The following is an 18,740-nucleotide window of genomic DNA, read 5'->3' as shown; positions in this document are numbered from 1 at the left end:
CGTGGCGGCAGCGCTGTAGCCAGAGCGAGCCGTGGACCCAGAGGCTCTCCTGTATTGGTCTAGCACCCTCACCCCCCCACTCAATCCCCCTTATCCCCCGCTCCTCCCCCCACTGACACACTCCCACCCCCCTTACCCCCGCCCCAACTCCCCCCACCCCCACTTACCCCACTCTCCCCTCCCCCCACCCCCACTTCCCCCAACTCCCACCCCCATCCCAACTATCCCCTCCCCCCACTCCACCCACCCCCTTCACCCCCACCCCCACTCACCCCACTCTCCCCTTCCCCCCTCCCCCACTCCCCCATTCCCCTCCCCCCACTCCCACTCGACCCCCACGCCCACCCCCCTCCGTGGACCCGTTGGCGGCGAAAGTCACTTACCAGTGCCGTGCATTCACGGCTGACTGCCGGCGAGTGGCGGCTGGGGCCCTGCCCTCTACTACACCTCCCGGCGGGCAGCGCTGCAGCGAGAGGCGCGCACAAGATGGCGGAGCGGGAGGAGGAGGAGGAGAAGGAGAACGTCCGCCATTTTTGTGGAGTCGCGACGGGTCCGTCGGTTGAAGAGGCCTTCGGTGGAAGTGTCCGCTGAAGGAGGAGGAGAAGGAGCTTCCCGCTGGGGGTTGTATTCTGGTGATGGCCAAGTGGACCCGTTAGGCCCATTCCTCGTAGTGGGGGGACAGGGAAGGGGAGAGGATGTCACTGACCTGGGCCCCGTGGCGGCAGCGCTGCAGCCAGAGCGAGCGGTGGACCCAAAGGCTCTCCTGTATTAGTCTAGCACCCTCACCCCTCCCACTCAATCCCCCTTATCCCCCCCTCCTGCCCCCCACGCACCCACTCTATCCCCCTAACCTCCTCCCCTCACCCCTACTCCGTCCTCCCCTACCCCCACCCTCACTGCCTCCTCCCCCCAGAAAACTCTCCCCTCCCCCCACTCCCATCCCCCTTCCCCCACCCCAACTCCCCCCCACCCCCACTCACCCATCCCCCACTCTGCCCTCCCCCATCCCCCACTCCCCCCTCCCCTCCCATCCCAACTCCCCCCCACGCCCACTCCCCTCCGTAGACCCGTTGGCGGCGAAAGCCACTTACCAGTGGTCGTGAATACAGCGCTGATTGCCGGTGAGACCCGGCGGCTGGGGCCCAGCGGGAGCTAGGACTACACCTCCAGGTGGGCAGCGCGGCGGTGGGAGGCGCACACAAGATAGCGAAGGGGGGGAGGAGGAGGAGACGAAGGAGAGCGCTCGCCATTTTTGTGGAGTCGCGACGAGGCCGGGTTGAAGCGGGCGTCGTAGACTACGCCATCGGTTGCAGCGGCCGCTGTTGGAGACGCGGGAGGAGGAGGAGGAAAAGAAGCTGCCCGGGGTGGAGGACCATCTCCCTCCAGCTCGGAGTCTCCCACAGGGCAGAGTGTGGGCGATGGGGGAGAGGAAAGGGGAGAGGGAGCCACTGAGCCCAGGCGGCACTCCTGCCAGTGGCCATCTTGTTTGAGGAAGCGGGGAGGGAAGCGCAATTAAAGTCGTACGTGCCATATTGTGACGTCACACGTTGAGTACCTTTAAGAAGTCAGTTAGAAAGGTAATTTTTAAACTTTAAAATTTCTCTAACTTTAAAAATAAAAGACCAATTTAAATAAAACGTTTGATTAACAGTCGCCAGCTCAATGGCGATTAAGGTGTTGCTAAAACTGTGGCACTATCATTTACCGTTTTGGCTGTAGGTCCACATGTCCACAACCAAATCTCAGAAATACATATATACATACATATGCATACTTATATATATATATATATATACGTATGCATATGTATGTATATATATACATACACACACACACACACACAAGATCTCAGTTTTATTAATATATACTAGACCAAGTGGACCCGTTGGGCCCAATCCTCTCCTGCATTCGTGCAGCACCCTCTCTTCCTCCCAATTTAAATATAAGACCAATTTAAATGAAATTTGGTGTTAACGGTCGCCAGGACAATGGTGATTAAGGTGGTTTTAAAATTGTGGCGCTATCGTTTGCCGTTTGGGCTGTGGTTCCATAACCAAATTTCAGACATATATATATTCACAAGATCAGAGTTTCAGTAATATATGGATAGATTAAGGGAAATAACATTTAGGACCTGAAGCCTTTACCTTTCATGTAACATATGGTTGCTAGATTTACTGTTGACAAGGATAGATGGTTAATTGTGAGGAAGACAACAGCAGGCTACGAAGAAACAGAAAGAAGGTGCTAGAGGGATTGGCCAAGGTACAATTCAGTGATAACAGCTGCACTGACATTGCAAAGGAAAGATTTGTGGAAAGATCGATTGATTGGTGATCCACACGGTTAGCAATGGTAGTGGTTTGTTTATCTGGGAAGAGATGGGCAAGATTTTCCATTGGCCTGTGCATTTTATAGAGAATCAGCAAGTGAGTAACATGTGGAAATTTGGATTGTTCCATGTACAATAGTAGCAACGTGCTTCAATGCACCCAGCAGAGACACAGAGGGAAGCTATCATCTTATCTGACGGGATGACAAGCCTGGAATAGCAGCAGGAGAATAGAAAAGACAAGGAATTTAGAGGTTCCTAACAGGATGGAAATGAAAGGGAGCATGTTGATAATGGAAGGGGTTAGGAGGAGAAGGGGGGAAAAAAGCATGAAGGAAAATAAAAATAATAGGCTCAGAGATATAAATATACCTATATATATATATATATATATATATATATACACACACAAACAATACATAAAGAATATGTTAGTTTGGAAAGAATGAACATCTGGAGATGAAATTCATTTATAAACAGATGGTTACACAGCTGCATGAGCAGACATAAAACCACAGGCAGTAATGTTATTATTACCATAACACAGAACATACAATGGGAAAATCAAAGGAACAGTATATTAAAGGTAACAAGATTGTTGGTAAGCAATCTCTGCAAGAACCTGGAACATTTACGACAGTGCAAGAGTTTGAATCAACAATAAATAGAATGGCTTCAGAGGTATTTGGGGAAATACAAAGTGAGTTAACTGAACTGGTTTCAAGGTTTGCAAAGCAAAGTTATGGTGAATGGTTAATAAAATTGATATTCCTTTTGGCAGAAAATAAATAATTCAAAATTATGAAGCAGAGAAGTTAAATCAATGCAGCTGAAATGTTCTTATGTAGAGATCTATAGCAAGAAGGAAACTATGTAAAGTTTTTGTTGTGTTGCAATTTAAGATATGTATGCTTGAAACAGACCTTCAAAATGAAATAGACTTGTAGCAGTATGATATTATTCGATCTTATGAATTGCAATTTGAAACAAATTCAAGCACTTAGTTATCTTGATCTTTAGCCTTATTGTATGAACGAAAAATGTTTAATAAGATTTTATAGGATTTGACATTAAAGTATTTCTCCACCCTTAACATATTTAAACAGTTAAAGATGCATAATGAAAACAATTCCATGTTGCCTGCAGTATATTTTTTAGTTTATTATGTTCATAAAATTTACTGCAGATCCTAATAGATGCTTCCTATTCGTGAAAGAGATCTAGTTACTCACAGTTCCATCAGAATATTCCCTGTATTTTTTGATGACAATGTGAATTGTGAGCACTGTTTAATGCCATGGACGTAGATCAACTGGGAACTGGATTGAGACTGTTCAAGTATATTTCACTTGGAATCTTTAAGGCTATGAGAGAGGATAGTCTTTAATTCCTTTTGTCTCGGATGGATTTGAGACCAGATCCCAGAGGTAAAATCAGTGTTCCAAGTAACCACACAATCCAATTGACTGCTAATACATCACTGCGGAAGATCCCTTACAAATTCTATGCAATCCAAACATCAGCGTGCACTGGTGTTTTTATTTCAATTTGTCATGGGTTCACATCTGTTCTTTCTCTACCTAAAAAACTATTTGACTGCTATCAAATGAAACAGTGTTCATTTGCATAGCAAGACTAAGGTTTTCCTTTGTGTGAAAATGCTGAAAATACATATTTTACCGTGATTCAGTGAATAAGATCTGTATAAAACTAAATCAGTGTACATATTATTAAGATTCTTGCGTATGTCCAGACTTCCTGTTTGCACAATGTGTGTACACATTTTAAATTGACGCTTAACATTGAAACATTCTTTATAGGCATTTGGAATTAAAACGTTATACGTAAAAAGATCCCTATAATTATGGAGCTATGTAACCTGGCCAGTAGGTGGTGTTGCGGACTGATCTAATCAAATAACTATCACCACCTTGACTAAATGAATAAAATATATATAATTTATATATCAATTGATCACATATAATGCAAGATTAATTCATTGAAACAGTTAATAAGATGTTTTATATTCACAAGCATTGCAATTCGCTTTGCAGTATGTCTGCAGGATATGATGTCTGTTCTATTTTTGATTGTCACCGAATACTTTTTCAAATTTCTGTACTGTAGAGAGCATACTAATTGGTTACCACACGGCCTGGTTTATATTAACGCCAACATGTTGGAACGAAGGAGGCTACAGAAAGTGATATTGCCTCATCCATGGGTCTACAGGAGGTGCCTTTTCCTTCTTTTCTGATATTTAACTGTTTCCATTTCATATTATATATTTATCCAGCTTGTTTGTCGTATGCAATGAAGGATCCCACATTTTGAAAGTTCAAAAACCTTTCTCCTCCTTTCTCCTTTTGTTCCTTTGCTTTACTGGCTACTCTTCCTTCTTTGCTTCTTTTCATTTTGCTGCTGCTGTTCCTAACTCTTTGCAATACTCCAAATGCGGCCTAACAAAAGTCCTACAAACTGCATCATGACCTCTTGACTGTTATACTCAATGCCACAACTATGAAAGCAGGCATACCATATATATTCTTTACCTCCATCTACTTGTGTTGTCACTTTCAGGGAGTTATCGACTTGGACCCCAATATCCCTCTGCACATCAGTGTTGTTAAGGGTCATGCCATTAATTGTATATTTCCGCCTTACATTTGACCTCCCAAAGTATAGCACCTCAATTGCTCGATTAACTGCAACTTCTCCGTCCATTTCTGCAGTTGGTCTGTATACCACTTGAATACTTTTGAAAGCCTTCCTCACAGTCCACGACCCCAGCAATCTTGGTGTCATCTGCAAACTTACTAACCAACCCATCTACATTTATGTCCAGGAGCAGGAGGTTTTTCTGGAAGGTCGACGGCAGCGGCGGTGGAAGCCTCAGGTAGGCCTTGGACGTCGGCGTTTTTTTCTGGAAGGTCGGCGGCAGCGGCGGTGGAAGCCTAAGGTAGGCCTTGGACGTTGGCGGTCCCATCCCCCTGACATCAGTCTGAAGAAGGGTCTCGACCCGAAACGTCACCCATTCCTTCTCTCCTGAGATGCTGCCTGACGTGCTGAGTTACTCCAGCATTTTGTGAATAAATACATTTATGTCCAAGTCATTTATATACTTCACAAACAGCAGAGGTCCCAGCACCGATCCGTGTGGAATACCACTGGTCACAGACCTTCAGCATGAATATTATCCTTCCACCACAACTCTCTGTCTTTTATCAGTAAGACAGTTCTGAATCTCTCCGAGCAAGACACTGTTCATCATCTGCACCAAAATTCTTCTGGATCAGCTACCATGGGGGACCTTATCAAATGCCTTACTAAAATCCATGTAGACAACATCTACCGCCCTACCCTCATCGATCACCATCATCAATTCCTCAAAAATCTCAATCAAGTTAGTAAGATACCACCTGCTGTGTACAAAGCCATGCTGGGTGTCCCGAATTAACCCATTTTCCTCCAAATGGGAGTAAATGCTATCCTGAAGAATCCTCTCCAAAAGCTTCCCAACCATTTTTGAGAGGCTCACTGGCCTATAATTTCCTGGATTCTCTCTACTTCTCTTCTTAAATAAGAGAACAACATTAGAAACTCTCCGGTCATATGGGACCTTGCCTATGGCTAGCGAAGATGGAAAGATCTTTGGGGATGTATCCACCTTAAATCTCTTCAAGTTTCCCAACACCTTTTTAATCTCCAACTGTCACATATTAGTATTTTCATTACTGTAGTTTTTGATATATTTTGTTGGTACAACAAAACAAGATATTTCCTGGCTTATATACTGATCACAGTATGTCTTTTAAGTTTTCCTCTCCATTTTTTTCTGGATATAAACTGTGTTGCGGAATTGGTTGAGTCTTAGAAGAAAAATTCTTACCTCCTGCATCCAATCCAGTACAGATTTTCCAGCTTCTTGGTGCCAAACATTATGGACAGAATCTGTCAATGCCACAGAAATCACTTTGTTCTTCGCTTCTGCTTCCCGCTGAATCAACTACAGTAAAGAACGCATGATAAATCGTACCAAGTCTATCAGCAATGGCATTACATCTTCAATAATGGTTGAACAGCTGTAGAGTCAATAATTTAATTCAAAAGAACCATGGCTAATGAATGCTAAACAATTGATTAAAGAATAGTCCAATACCAAAAGATAACTAAAAAATTGCTCTTAGACCCATTAAAATATGGTTCATTCATATACTTATTGTTAGTATATGATGTGCTGTGGATATTGTCCACATGACCATGTGGATTTCCTTCAGAAGCTCTGATTTCCTCCCACATTCCAAAGTATAGTGGTGGGTGAATTGGAAGTGGCAGAATGGCATAATAGTTCTCACCTCACGGTGCCAGGTGCACAGGTTGATCTTGACATGGTTTCTGTGCAGAATTTGTGCAATCTGTCTAAGATCCCCTAAGTAATTTGTTTGGTTGCCTTGGTTTCCTCCCACAATCTAAAAACTTGAAAATTGGTTAATTGTCCACTCTAAAGGATCACCTTGGGCCTGTTAATGGCAAAAAGTATCAAAGGGAGGTTGATGAGCATGCGTGAGAAAAAATAAGTTGCAGGTATGCATCAAAATAAGGAGAGGATCAATGGGGCTAATGGGAATGCTCCATGGAACTGATTATCTTAATGGTCTCCATCAATGTTGTTATAACTTAAAGTTTAAGAAGGTGTGGAGACACTAAATACAATTTTCAACCTAATATTACCCCAAAAAACACTTTATTAAGTAGTTTCAAACGGAGAACAATACAGACTACTATGAAAATAACAGAAAATCAAACTTCAAAACTTTTAGTAATACTGGGTTAAAATGGGGCTTTTATAACATATCTTTGACTGACATACAAGCACCATGGCAGGCATCAATCAATTTTTTATTTATATTAAACTTATTTCTCTCAGAATATATTTTCAATTAATTTATCAAGATTATGTTGAATGCAGCAAGGGAAATATACATATTTTGGTTACTACAGTTCATAACTAACTAAAAAAAGCAAGGATGATTGTGCTTCCAGCCGAGTAAGGAAAGGATCAGTGCTGTTGTTGTATGCAGGCTTTTTTTAATAAGTCTGGGTCAGAACATGGTCGTATTTAGGCAGCAATGGCATTGCTAGTCTCAGCCTCCTGACTGTGCTCTGACCATGTTTTAATAAGGAAGTATTTGGGGAAGAGTGATCACAGTGAGTTTTACAAGCAGGCTTTCTCAGGAGGGTTGGAAACAAAACTCAGGACCAATGTAGCAACTGAATACTTAAGGTATGCAGGAAACAAATGTACAAGGAGGGAAGGACTACATCTAAGCAGTAATTCTCAATAAACATTATTCTTAAATATTTTGTAATTGAACAGTGAGGCATGAGTTCTGAAAATGGAGATCTCAATCATCAGACTGAATATGGACAGAAGTAACATGTAAAAATCATCTTTAAACACAGTAAAATAGTATTATTAGTAATATGTCCTGGATTTTGTCATTAAATTTTCCCTTAATAAACGGACCAACGGTTAATAATTATCAATGACCTCAAATGATTATCAGTTTCAATCTAACTTGTTTCAAAATTCTATTGCACCCTAAAGGGTACACTGATATCGCATTACTCCATTGCAACAGTGATTATTTTGATCTGTACCCCAGCTCACAATATTTTCTTGTGACTGAGACCTAAGACCCCTGGTTACCAAGGGTTGCAATTTTATGAACAGAACATGGCCTCAAGGCACTCTTCTAAGTGGCACACAGTTGCAGTAATTTCTGCTGCTATCTCACAGATCCAGTAACTTTCATTCAAAAATGTCCTTGCGGTGCAGTCTGTGTGGAGTTTACATGCTAATCTTGTGAGCGTGTAAGTTTCCCAAAAATTTATTCATTTCCTCCCCCATCTAGGTGATGGGTGAGGATTGGACAATTGGCCATTGTAAACTGCACTGTAATTTCTAAAGTGGAAAAAAGCATAAGATTTGATAGGCAGCGAGAGTGCATGGATTCCAGGAGGTAAAAGGGGGATGGGACTGATGGGATTACTCTGTTTGGAGCCAATGGGTCAAATGGCTTCCTTCGGTTTTGTAATGTTCAGTTGGTACTGATCAGGGTGCAGTGCTGCCAGAGCTCACTGGAGCGCCACTCCAGCACCTCTGTGAAAAAAAGCCAAAATAAACAGCGGGGAATTTTAACTAGCAGGGAATTTAACAGCGGCCGCTCCGGCACCAGTGACAGTTCTAGCACCTAAAAAATTAGCACTGCAACACTGGTACTGATGGTTCAGCAGGATGGCACAGACCACATGGACTGTGGGTGATTGAATTAACATTTTGTTCAAGATGGCCGCGCCGTTGTGTTTGGCTGCCTGCCACTGTATGTTTCTTTTTTTTTCCTAGTCAGATGTGCAGCACTTTGGTCAACGTGGGTTGTTTTTAAATGTGCTATACAAATAAATTGACTTGACTTGACTTGACATGACGCCTCACTTTCCCACTGCTTTATTTTATATATCTACAAATGCATTTGGAAAAGAAAATTAATGTCATTCACTACCTGCTTTGGAAGAATCAGACTTTCTGCGTATGAAAGGCCCAGGATAAGACAATGTTCCTGTTCTTTGAACTAAAGAACAGCATTTTTCTTAGTTTTAGTAAAGACTAGACCAAGTGGACCCGTTGGGCCCAAACCTCTCCTGCATTGTTGCAGCACCCTCTCCTCCCCCCTCCCCTCTCCCCCTCCCTCCCCCTCTTATCCTCTCTCCCTCCCCCCCTCCACTCCCCTCCCTCCCTAGGAGATAGATTTAAACTTTAAAATGTGAATAACTTAAAAAATATAACACCGATTTCAATGAAACTTTTTCCTTTAGCACCAAAGGGACGACGGTGAGTAAGTTGGCCTAAAATTGTTGCGCTATTGTGTGCCGTTTTGGCTGTAGTTCAGGAATAAACAAACAAGAGTTTTAGTATATAGATTGTCTACACAAGGTAGAAAAAGCTATTCTACACTGATAATCACTGGGATATGTGACATTTAAACTAAAGATGTGGATTCACCTACCTCTAAAGGATAGTTTCTGGCATTCAGAATGATAAATTATGATTTATTATTAGTCAGGATAAGGTAGCAATAAGTTCCTCTCCCCACCTTGCATGAAACACAGCTCCAGGCAAAGTAAAACAAAATAAACTGTTCTATCAAATGTATTGTGGTACGGTGGCGCAGAGATAGAGTTGCTGCCTTACAGCAAATGCAGCGCCGGAGACCTGGGTTTGATCCGGACTGCGGGTGCTGTCTGGATGGAGTTTGTACGTTCTCCCCGTGACCTGCGTGGGTTTTACTTTCATTTCACTGCACATCGTATGTGACAAATAAACTTGACTTGACTTGTTTTTCAGATAAAATGCCAAGCAAAAAGTGCTATAATAAAATTAGGAAAAGGAAGTTTAATAATTAGTGATTATGCAGTGACATAAGATTGAAAAGAAACACAGAACTAAAAATGTTGTTGATAAAAGTTCAATAAAATGTGATAGAGCATCACTAAAATTGACTAATAAAAGAAAATGATATGGATAGTAAAATTTCAACATATCTAATTTCAAACACGTTTCAAAAGGGATATTTTATTAAATCACGGGAAAAGATTTATCTGTGGAAATTACTCGCCATAAATGACCCGCTAAACCATCCTGCCAGCCAAAAGAGGAAAGGTCATTTGGAAATGTTATGAATGCAGCTACTGATGAACGATTTCAATCAGCGGAAAGGCACATTTGGAATTGTTTGGCATGCTCTTCATATTTTGTATTCACTTAACAGAAGGAAAAATTCATGAGCAGCACACCTGTTTTGTCATTATGTATTCTCACGGGGTGGCTCCATCTTCGGGAAAGCATTTATAAAAATAATCCTTCAATTTAAAAGAGTCACCAGAAATTTTTTTTTAAAATTTCAGTAGAAACTTTTTGTGAATTGAAATTTCAAGACGAAAAGCTCAATGGAAATTGTCAACACATTCAGTCCTCAGCTCTAAGAAGCACCTAGAGTTGATAGCCCTAAAGTTACTGCATTTATATTTCAATTTGATTAATGACATTGACTGAGGACAATTACCTAAACAGATCTTTCAGACAGGCAGGTGCATGCATGCAATTCTGGATATGAGCCTCATTAAAGGGCAGTATTTGGCCCAATGATCAAATGACCATGATCAAACGAAGGAAATTACCACGTGGAAAATAATGGGTGGACCCACATTCAAACATCCTATAGCACTGTGTATTTGAATATCTATACAGAGGTAACATTTATTCATACGTACTTTGATGCAAACAAACGCAACAATGATTCATTATTAACAAACAATTAAATCTGAGACACTTTAGCGCACAAAGATGAATGTGACTGGAGTTTTAGTTAGGCTAAGTTTAGAGATACAGTGCAGAAACAGGCCCTTTGACCCATTGAGTCTGCACCGACCAGCAATTCCCGTATACCAGCACTACTCTATACACACTCGGGTCAATTTTACATTTATACCAAGCCAATTAATCTACAAACCTGTACGTCTTTGGAGTGTGGGAGAAAACCGAAGATCTCAGAGAAAACTCATGGGGTCATGGGGAGAACGTACAAACTCCATACAGACAGCACCCGTAGTCAGGATCGAACCCGAGTCTCTGGCGCTGGGAGGCAGCACTCTACTGCTGCACCAAGATATTGTGTTTAGTTTCATAAGGTACATACAATTTGAATATAAAATATGAAATTACCTATTCTATTTTTGCCTCATTTGTAAGTAACCTATCTAACCAACATAAACATCAAACCAATCTTACTATTCATTAAGTTAAACAAGTTAAACTCTCTGGCAAAGCTATTCTCAATACTTCAAAATGTAATGATTGCAGTGGGAGGTTGAGTGCACCTGAGAATGAGCACCCTGAAGCTAGAGTAATGTCAAGGCTTGTTTGATCAGAAAGCCCAGTCCCATTTTATCAGAAGCCAAACCTGTATATAACATAGTTTCTGATTTATTCAACTGATAACTATATGTACTTCTTAATGGCAGACTGCATTTATTACTGATGCCATTGAGAAACTGTGGAACTGTGGGCGGCGCAGTCATGTACTGGTAAAGCTACACCCTTAAGGTCCTGTCCCACTTAGGCGATTTTTCAGACGACTGCCGGCGACTGTCAAAGAAGTAGGAGATCGCCAAAATTTTATTTTACCCTACAACAATGACCACGACAATGCCCAGTCAGGTCGAGATTACACCATCTTCGGAAACATCGCAAAATTCCCACGCTTATCAATGCTTCTCCGGCGTCCTAATTTTCGCTGAAATCACTGACAAGTTGGTAATTACTTGTGAGTTTTGAAATATAAGAAATTTAATTAAAAAAGTGGTTGAATGGATTTTTGTGCGGAGTGTGGGCATTCTTTGAAAATGTACGGGAGATGCATATCTGGTTTCTGGGTTGCATATCTGGGTTGGGAGCCTACTTTAAATGTAATCGCTGATGGCCATAAACATCGCAAAAATTTCCACGCTTACCTGACTGTCAAACTGTTGCCTCCAATCTACCTGTCAAATGTCCTGATGGTAAATAAATAGGTTGAACACAAATATTTTATGGTATCTTCAAAAGACTTTACTTAATTTAATATTATGTGCTTCTAAATGCATCTAAGAGAATCTAGCAAACCTGAGGACATCATGCGACAGCGCCCGCAATAAGCAACCATATCTGGCGACAAGCCAGCTGTCGCCAAGAAATTTCATACTGGTTCATTTCTCAGCGACACGCCGAGATCCACCACGATTCTTTGAAGACTCCTCACGATCATGCCCGCGACACCCCGGCGAACTGTCGGCGACAGCCTAGTCGTCGGCAGTCACCTTAAAATCGCCTAAGTGGGACAGGCCCTTAACTGCACCAGAGACCCGGGTTCGATCCTGACTACGGGTGCCTGTCTCTACAGAGTTTGTATGTTCTCCCCGTGACATATGTGGGGTTTTTCTGCGATCTTCGGTTTCCTCCCACAATCCAAAGACATACAGGTTTGTAGGTTAATTGGCTTGGTGTAAATGTAAAATTGTCCCTAGTATGTGTAGGATAGTGTTAGTGTGCCTGGTTCGTTGGTCGCCACAGACTTGGTGTCTGAATTGTCTGTATTACAGTCAAGGAGTCTGTATTTTCTGTATTATAGTCAAGGGGTGCTGGGCTCCCTAAGGCATAGATAAATCTCCCAGGCCTGATAAAATATGTTCAAGGACTTAGTGGAAAGTTAGAGAAAAAAATTGGAGGAATCATGCCTGAGATCGATGAATTATTGTTAGACGTGTGTGAGATGCACAGGGAGGGCTGGAATTTAGAAGGATGAGAGGGGTTCTTATTGAAACACATAAGATTATTAAGGGGTTGGACACTTAGAGGCAGGAAACATGTTCCCAATGTTCGTGGAGTCCAGAACCAGGGGCCACAGTTTAAGAATAAGGGGTAGGCCATTTAGAACGGAGATGAAGAAAAACTTTTTCAGTCTGAGAGTTGTAAATCTGTGCAATTCTCTGCCTCAGAAGGCGGTGGAGGCCAATTCTCCAAGTGCTTTCAAGAGAGAGCTAGATAGAGCTCTTAAGGATAGCGGAGTCCGGGGGTAGGGGGAGAAGACAGGAACGGGGTACTGGTTGGGAATGATCAGCCATGATCACATTGAATGGTGGTGCTGGCTCGAAGGGCCGAATGGCCTACTCCTGCACCTATTGTCTATTGTCTATCTTCCTCTCTCCCACCACCTGCACTGAGTCGAGGGGGCAACCCAGGACAGAGCTGGCCTTCCTGATCAGCTTGTTGAGTCTCTTCCCTTCCGCCGCTGAGATGCTGCTGCTCCAGCAGACACTCCATAGAAAATGGCCGATGCAACCACCATGTTGTAGAAGGTCCTTATGGGTGCCTCCTGCACTCCAAAGGACCTGAGTCTCCTTAGCAGATGAAGTCTGCTCTGGCCCTTTCTGTATAGCGCATCGGTGTTTTCAGTCCAGTCCAGTTTATTGTTGAGGTAGACACCCAGGTACTTATAGGAATCCACCCTCTCGATGTCCATTCCCTGGATGTTCACTGGTGTCGGGGGGGACCTGGCTGCGCCTGCGGAAATCTACCACCATCTCCCTGGTTTTCCCCACGTTGATCCAGAGGCAGTTCCGCTGGCACCAGTCCACAAACTCCTTGATCCGTTCTCTGTACGCCCTGTCCTCGTCGCCGGTGATGAGGCCGAGATGGCAGAGTCGTCAAAATACTTCTGTAAATAGCAGTCTGCAGAGCTGTGCCTGAAGTCCGCAATGTACAGGGTGAACAAGAATGAAGCTAGCACTGTACCCTGCGGAACCCCAGTGCTGCAGACCACCCTGTCCAAGACCAGGTCCTTTGTTCTCACATACTGTGGTCGGTTGGTGAGATAGTCCAGAATCCAGGATGTGAGGAGGTGATCCACTCCTGTGCTCTCCAGCTTGCCTCCCAGAAGCCCCGGCTGGATTGCTGAATGCACTGGAGAAATCAAAGAACATGATTTTCACAGTGCTATCCGGCTTCTCTAGGTGTGAAAGAGCTCTGTTCCGTAGGTAGATGATGGCGTCCTCCACCCCGATGCGAGTCTGGTAAGCGAACTGCAGCGGGTCCATTGATAATCTCACCAGGGGGCGGAGTGAGTGAGTGAGGTGAGTGTGCTGAGGAATGGCTAATTAAGTTTAGTTCAGACAAGTGTAATGTGTTGCCTTTTGGGAAGTCGAACCTGGCCAGGACTTCATAGTGAATAGTAGGGCCCTGGGGAGTGTTGTAGGGCAGAGGGAAAAGGAAGTAGAAGCATATACACCGATCAGCCAAAGCATTACGACCACTGATAGGCAAAATGCATAACATTGATTATCTAGTTACAATGGCACCTGTCAAGGGCTGGGATATATTAGGCAGCAAAGGAAGTCAGTTCTTGAAGTTGGTGCAGAAGAAATGGGCAGGAGTAATTGGGCAGGCGACTTTGACAAGGGCCAAATTGTTATGGCCAGCCGACTGGGTCAGAGCATCTCTGAAACGGGAAGGCTTGTGGGGTGCTCCCGGTCAGCAGTGGTGAGTACCTACCAACAGTGGTCCGAGGAGGGACAAACCACAAACCGGTGATAGGGTGTTGGGCGCCCAAGGCTCATCAATGCGCAAGGGCAACAAAGGCTATCCCGTGTGGTCCGAACCTACAGAAGGTCTACAGTGGCACAAGTCACAGAAAATTTTAATGGTGGTCACGGGAGGAATGTGTCACAATACACAGTGCAACGCACCCTGCTGCGTATGGGGCTGCACATGGAGGACCAACAGCATATTCGGCAGGTGATCATAATGTTTTGCTCATCAGGTCATTATAGTTTGGCCCTGAAAGTGGCAGCACAGGTAGATGATGTTATGGACATGATGCACTTCCTAAACCTTCTAGGAAGTAGAGGCAATGGTGTGATTTCTTGGCCACTGCTTCTATGTGGCTAGTCCAGTACAAATTGCTGGTGATATTATTCCTGGGAACACGAAGCTTTTGACCATCTCTAATTTGGCACCATCAATGTGTCCTGTTTCACTTCCTAAAGACAATCACAAACACAAACTCTGGGTTGAGATAAAATTCTGACCCAGATCCACTGGTTACAATAGAGCAGAACTGGTCAATCTTGATTTTTTTTCACTTTAAAGATATTCTGGAACAAGTTAACTAATTAAAAACTACTACTTAGTATAAGGTGTTGTTGTTGTTGTTCGTCCTTCGGGTTCGAAGATGTCCATGACTTCACTTTCAGTTGGAGGATTGGTGACTGTGGGTCCTGAAGTGACTGGTGAGGCCAATCCGGGCCCAGAAGGCACGCCCACATGTAGGACACAAGTGGATGGGTGCTGCAGTGGAAGTGGAGGTAGCCCGGGCTAACACCTAAGGAACGTGCTAACAATGTTCGTATTGAATGATCAGTATTGAATAGACAATAGGTGCAGGAGTAGGCCATTCGGCCCTTCGTGCCAGCACCGCCATTCACTGTGTTCATGGCTGATCATCCGCAATCAGTACCCCGTTCCTGCCTTCTCCCCGTATCCCTTGACAGATATTAAAGCTATCTTTAATAGCTCTATCTAACTCTCTCTTGAAAGCATCCAGTGAATTAGCCTCCACTGCCTTCTGAGGCAGAGAATTCCACAGATTCACAACTCTCTGGGTGAAAATGTTTTTCCTCATCCCAGTTCTAAATGTCTTACCCCTTATTCTTAAACTGTGGCCCCTGGTTTTGGTCACCCCCAACATCGGGATCATGTTTCCTGCCTCTAACGTGTCCAATCCCTAAATAATCTTATATGCTTCAATAAAATCCCCTCTCATCCTTCTAAATTCAAGGGTATACAAGCCCAGTCACTCCATTCTTTCAACATATGACAATCCTACCATCCCGGGAATTAACCTCGTGAACGTACGCTGCACTCCCTCAATAGCAGGAATGACCTTCCTCAAATTTGGAGACCAAAACTGCACACAATAATCCAGGTGTGGTGTCACTGGGGCCCTGTACAACTGCAGAAGGACCTCTTTGCTCCTATACTCAATTCCTCTTGTTATGAAGGCCAACATGCCATTAGCTTTCTTCACTGCCTGCTGTAGATGCATGCTTACGTTCAGTGACTGATGAACAAGGACAGACAGATCTCGTTGTACTTTCCCTTTTCCTAACTTGACACCATTCAGATAATAATCTGCCTTCCTGTTCTTGCCACCAAAGTGGATAACCTCACATTTATCCACATTAAACTGCATCTGCCAGGCATCTGCCTACTCACCCAACCTGTTCAAATCACCCTGCATCCTCAAAGCATCCTCACAGTTCACACTGCCACCCAGCTTTGTGTCATCTGCAAATTTACTAATGTTACTTTTAATCCCATCATCTAAGTCATTAATGTATATTGTAAATAGCTGCGGTCCCAGCACCGAGCCTTGCGGTACCCCACTAGTCACTGCCTGCCATTCTGAAAGGGACCCGTTAATGCCTATTCTTTGTTTCCTGTCTACCAACCAATTTTCTATCTATGTCAGTACCAATACCATGTGCTCTAATTTTGCCCACTAATCTCCTATGTGGGACTTTATCAAAGGCGCATAGAATGATTCTTCTCAAATTGTATTATTGTAAAGTTACTTCTCAATTTCGAGAAATTTATCTGTCGGCATTTATGAGAAAGGAAACAAAAGAAACAAACTCTTCTTGGATTTTAACTTCTTTATTTCCAAACATTCTGGGAGAAACCTTCATGAAGATTTTTGCTCATCACAATTGTGCACATTAACAATGTTTCCTCCTTGCTTAAAATAATGACCAATTGCCATTGTATAATCCTGTGTTGCCTTTGATAATCTTTACCATAACTATACACAGCAAGCGGTTTGAAAACTAATGAAGATAAGTATTGGAAATTAACTTTTATAGCCAAAGGCATTATCTTACCAAGAAAAGAAAAATCCATTACGGCAGCATTGAATCTGATTACTCATGGATGATTTGGCCCAGTAAAATTATATTAGCATTTATTACATACTAAATACAGTAAATTCCACAGATGTAAAGATTAATCAATGAATTACCTGTACTGATTGATAAAGACACTCTCCATTTGTAAATACTATAAAAATGGAATTTCAAAATAAATATTTTCAAAATAGTTTCACCTTAAATACTCTTTTTTCCCAAAGCAAATGGAGTTTACATTCCAGTTTGTTATTGCCTTTTTTGCTGTACATAATTTGATTATAAATGTAAACATTTATAATTCTGAATCAAATAATTCTGAATCAGTATTAATGGAAAATTGATAAACAAGACAATTTAAATCCTGATTGTTTATTAATTAAATAGACAATAGACAATAGGTGCAGGAGTAGGCCATTCGGCCCTTCGAGCCAGCACCACCATTCAATGTGATCATGGCTGATCATTCTCAATCAGTACCCCGTTGCTGCCTTCTCCCCATACCCCCTGACTCCGCTATCCTTAAGAGCTCTATCCAGCTCTCTCTTGAATGCATTCAGAGAATTGGCCTCCACTGCCATCCGAGGCAGTAAATTCCACAGATTTACAACTCTCTGACTGAAAAAGTTTTTCCTCATCTCCATTCTAAATGATCTATTTAAAAACAAATGTTGGCAATTTAATTGTTTTACATCTATTTAATTATATTTTCAAAGAAAATATTGGAACAAATAAGGTATTTGCAATTTTATTTTTCCAGAATAATTAGCCACACGAGTTTACGAATTTGGACTTTTTCCCCCAAAAATTCTATGGTTCTTCAGTCTAATAGTCTTTGGACTATGGTGTTATTCCACATGCTGGTCTACATTTTGCTGTACATTACTTTGTCTCAAAGATTTATTTCCTGGATTATACTTGAGTTCATAAAGTGAAAAAACTCCCATGGTCCAATTCTGAAAGGTACTACTGGAAACAAATATAAAGTTCCACTTTCATTAGAAATATTTATAGAGTGGATTGAACAATAAAGCAGTATGAAGTTTTTAGGGATTTTACTAGTATCTTAATTTTAAACTGACAACTCCCAATATCATTATAGGTTTTCAATTAAATTTTGCTTCCAATTTAAATCTTCCATGTCATTAGGCCAATAAAACAGTGTTACTGGGATTTTGAGATCTATTCTTTTTATACAATTCACTCGGGATATGGTTGTTGGATTTCATTCTTTGCATCATTGTACTTCTATTTTTCACTTTTAATCGTTTGGTAAAACATGTAGTTCTGTAGTGTTCAATAGAATAAATATATGCAACTTTTGAAGCTTTTGCAGTCTAATGTTAGTGTAAATATGTGCACACCAACATATGCAAACTAAATTAGAATAATATTAATAATAGAAATTTATGTTGAGTTTTAAAATAATTTCATGCAGCTTTAATAAGGATAAATATAACATTCTAAATGGTAAAACTACCAAAGGAAACTATTGTCTTCAAGATAAAAGCATTCATTGAGAGTGTACCATAACAATATTGGCAATATCAACTTGAAATATAAACGAATTCAAATTTTCCATAATATTTTCTATGTTGTTTATATTCTTAAATCCTCAATGTTTTCCCACTGAACACAAACAATATTATCTTTTCATGTAAAAATGGCAAGCTTCTATTTTATCATAATCATGTTACAGTTGTGACATTTTAATCTTCGAACAATTTGAATCACTGGCTTGTATTTTGCTATAACAATTCCTAGAATAACAGCAATAATAGATTCCCACTGGGTTAAATCCTGACCTTGGGTGCTGCCTGTGTTGAGTTTATACATTCACCCTGTGGTGGTGTAG

At 42.0% G+C, this 18,740-nt stretch overlaps 1 protein-coding gene across 2 annotated transcripts in view; it reads right to left on the bottom strand.

Moving 5' to 3' along the window:
* arb2a (ARB2 cotranscriptional regulator A) overlaps positions 1-18,740 on the bottom strand; it is a 378,083-nt gene that overhangs the window by 140,738 nt on the left and 218,605 nt on the right. For both annotated transcript variants that reach the window (XM_078396498.1, XM_078396497.1), the window contains exon 9: positions 6,222-6,338. In XM_078396498.1, the coding sequence (XP_078252624.1) occupies positions 6,222-6,338 (117 nt within the window). The remainder of the gene's footprint in view (positions 1-6,221; positions 6,339-18,740) is intronic.

The sequence above is a fragment of the Rhinoraja longicauda genome, chromosome 3 (genome assembly GCF_053455715.1).
Source record: "Rhinoraja longicauda isolate Sanriku21f chromosome 3, sRhiLon1.1, whole genome shotgun sequence".
In the NCBI taxonomy this organism is placed as follows: domain Eukaryota; kingdom Metazoa; phylum Chordata; class Chondrichthyes; order Rajiformes; family Arhynchobatidae; genus Rhinoraja; species Rhinoraja longicauda.
The sequence above is the reverse complement of the archived record's forward strand: the minus strand, read 5'-3'. Positions and strand labels throughout refer to the sequence as shown.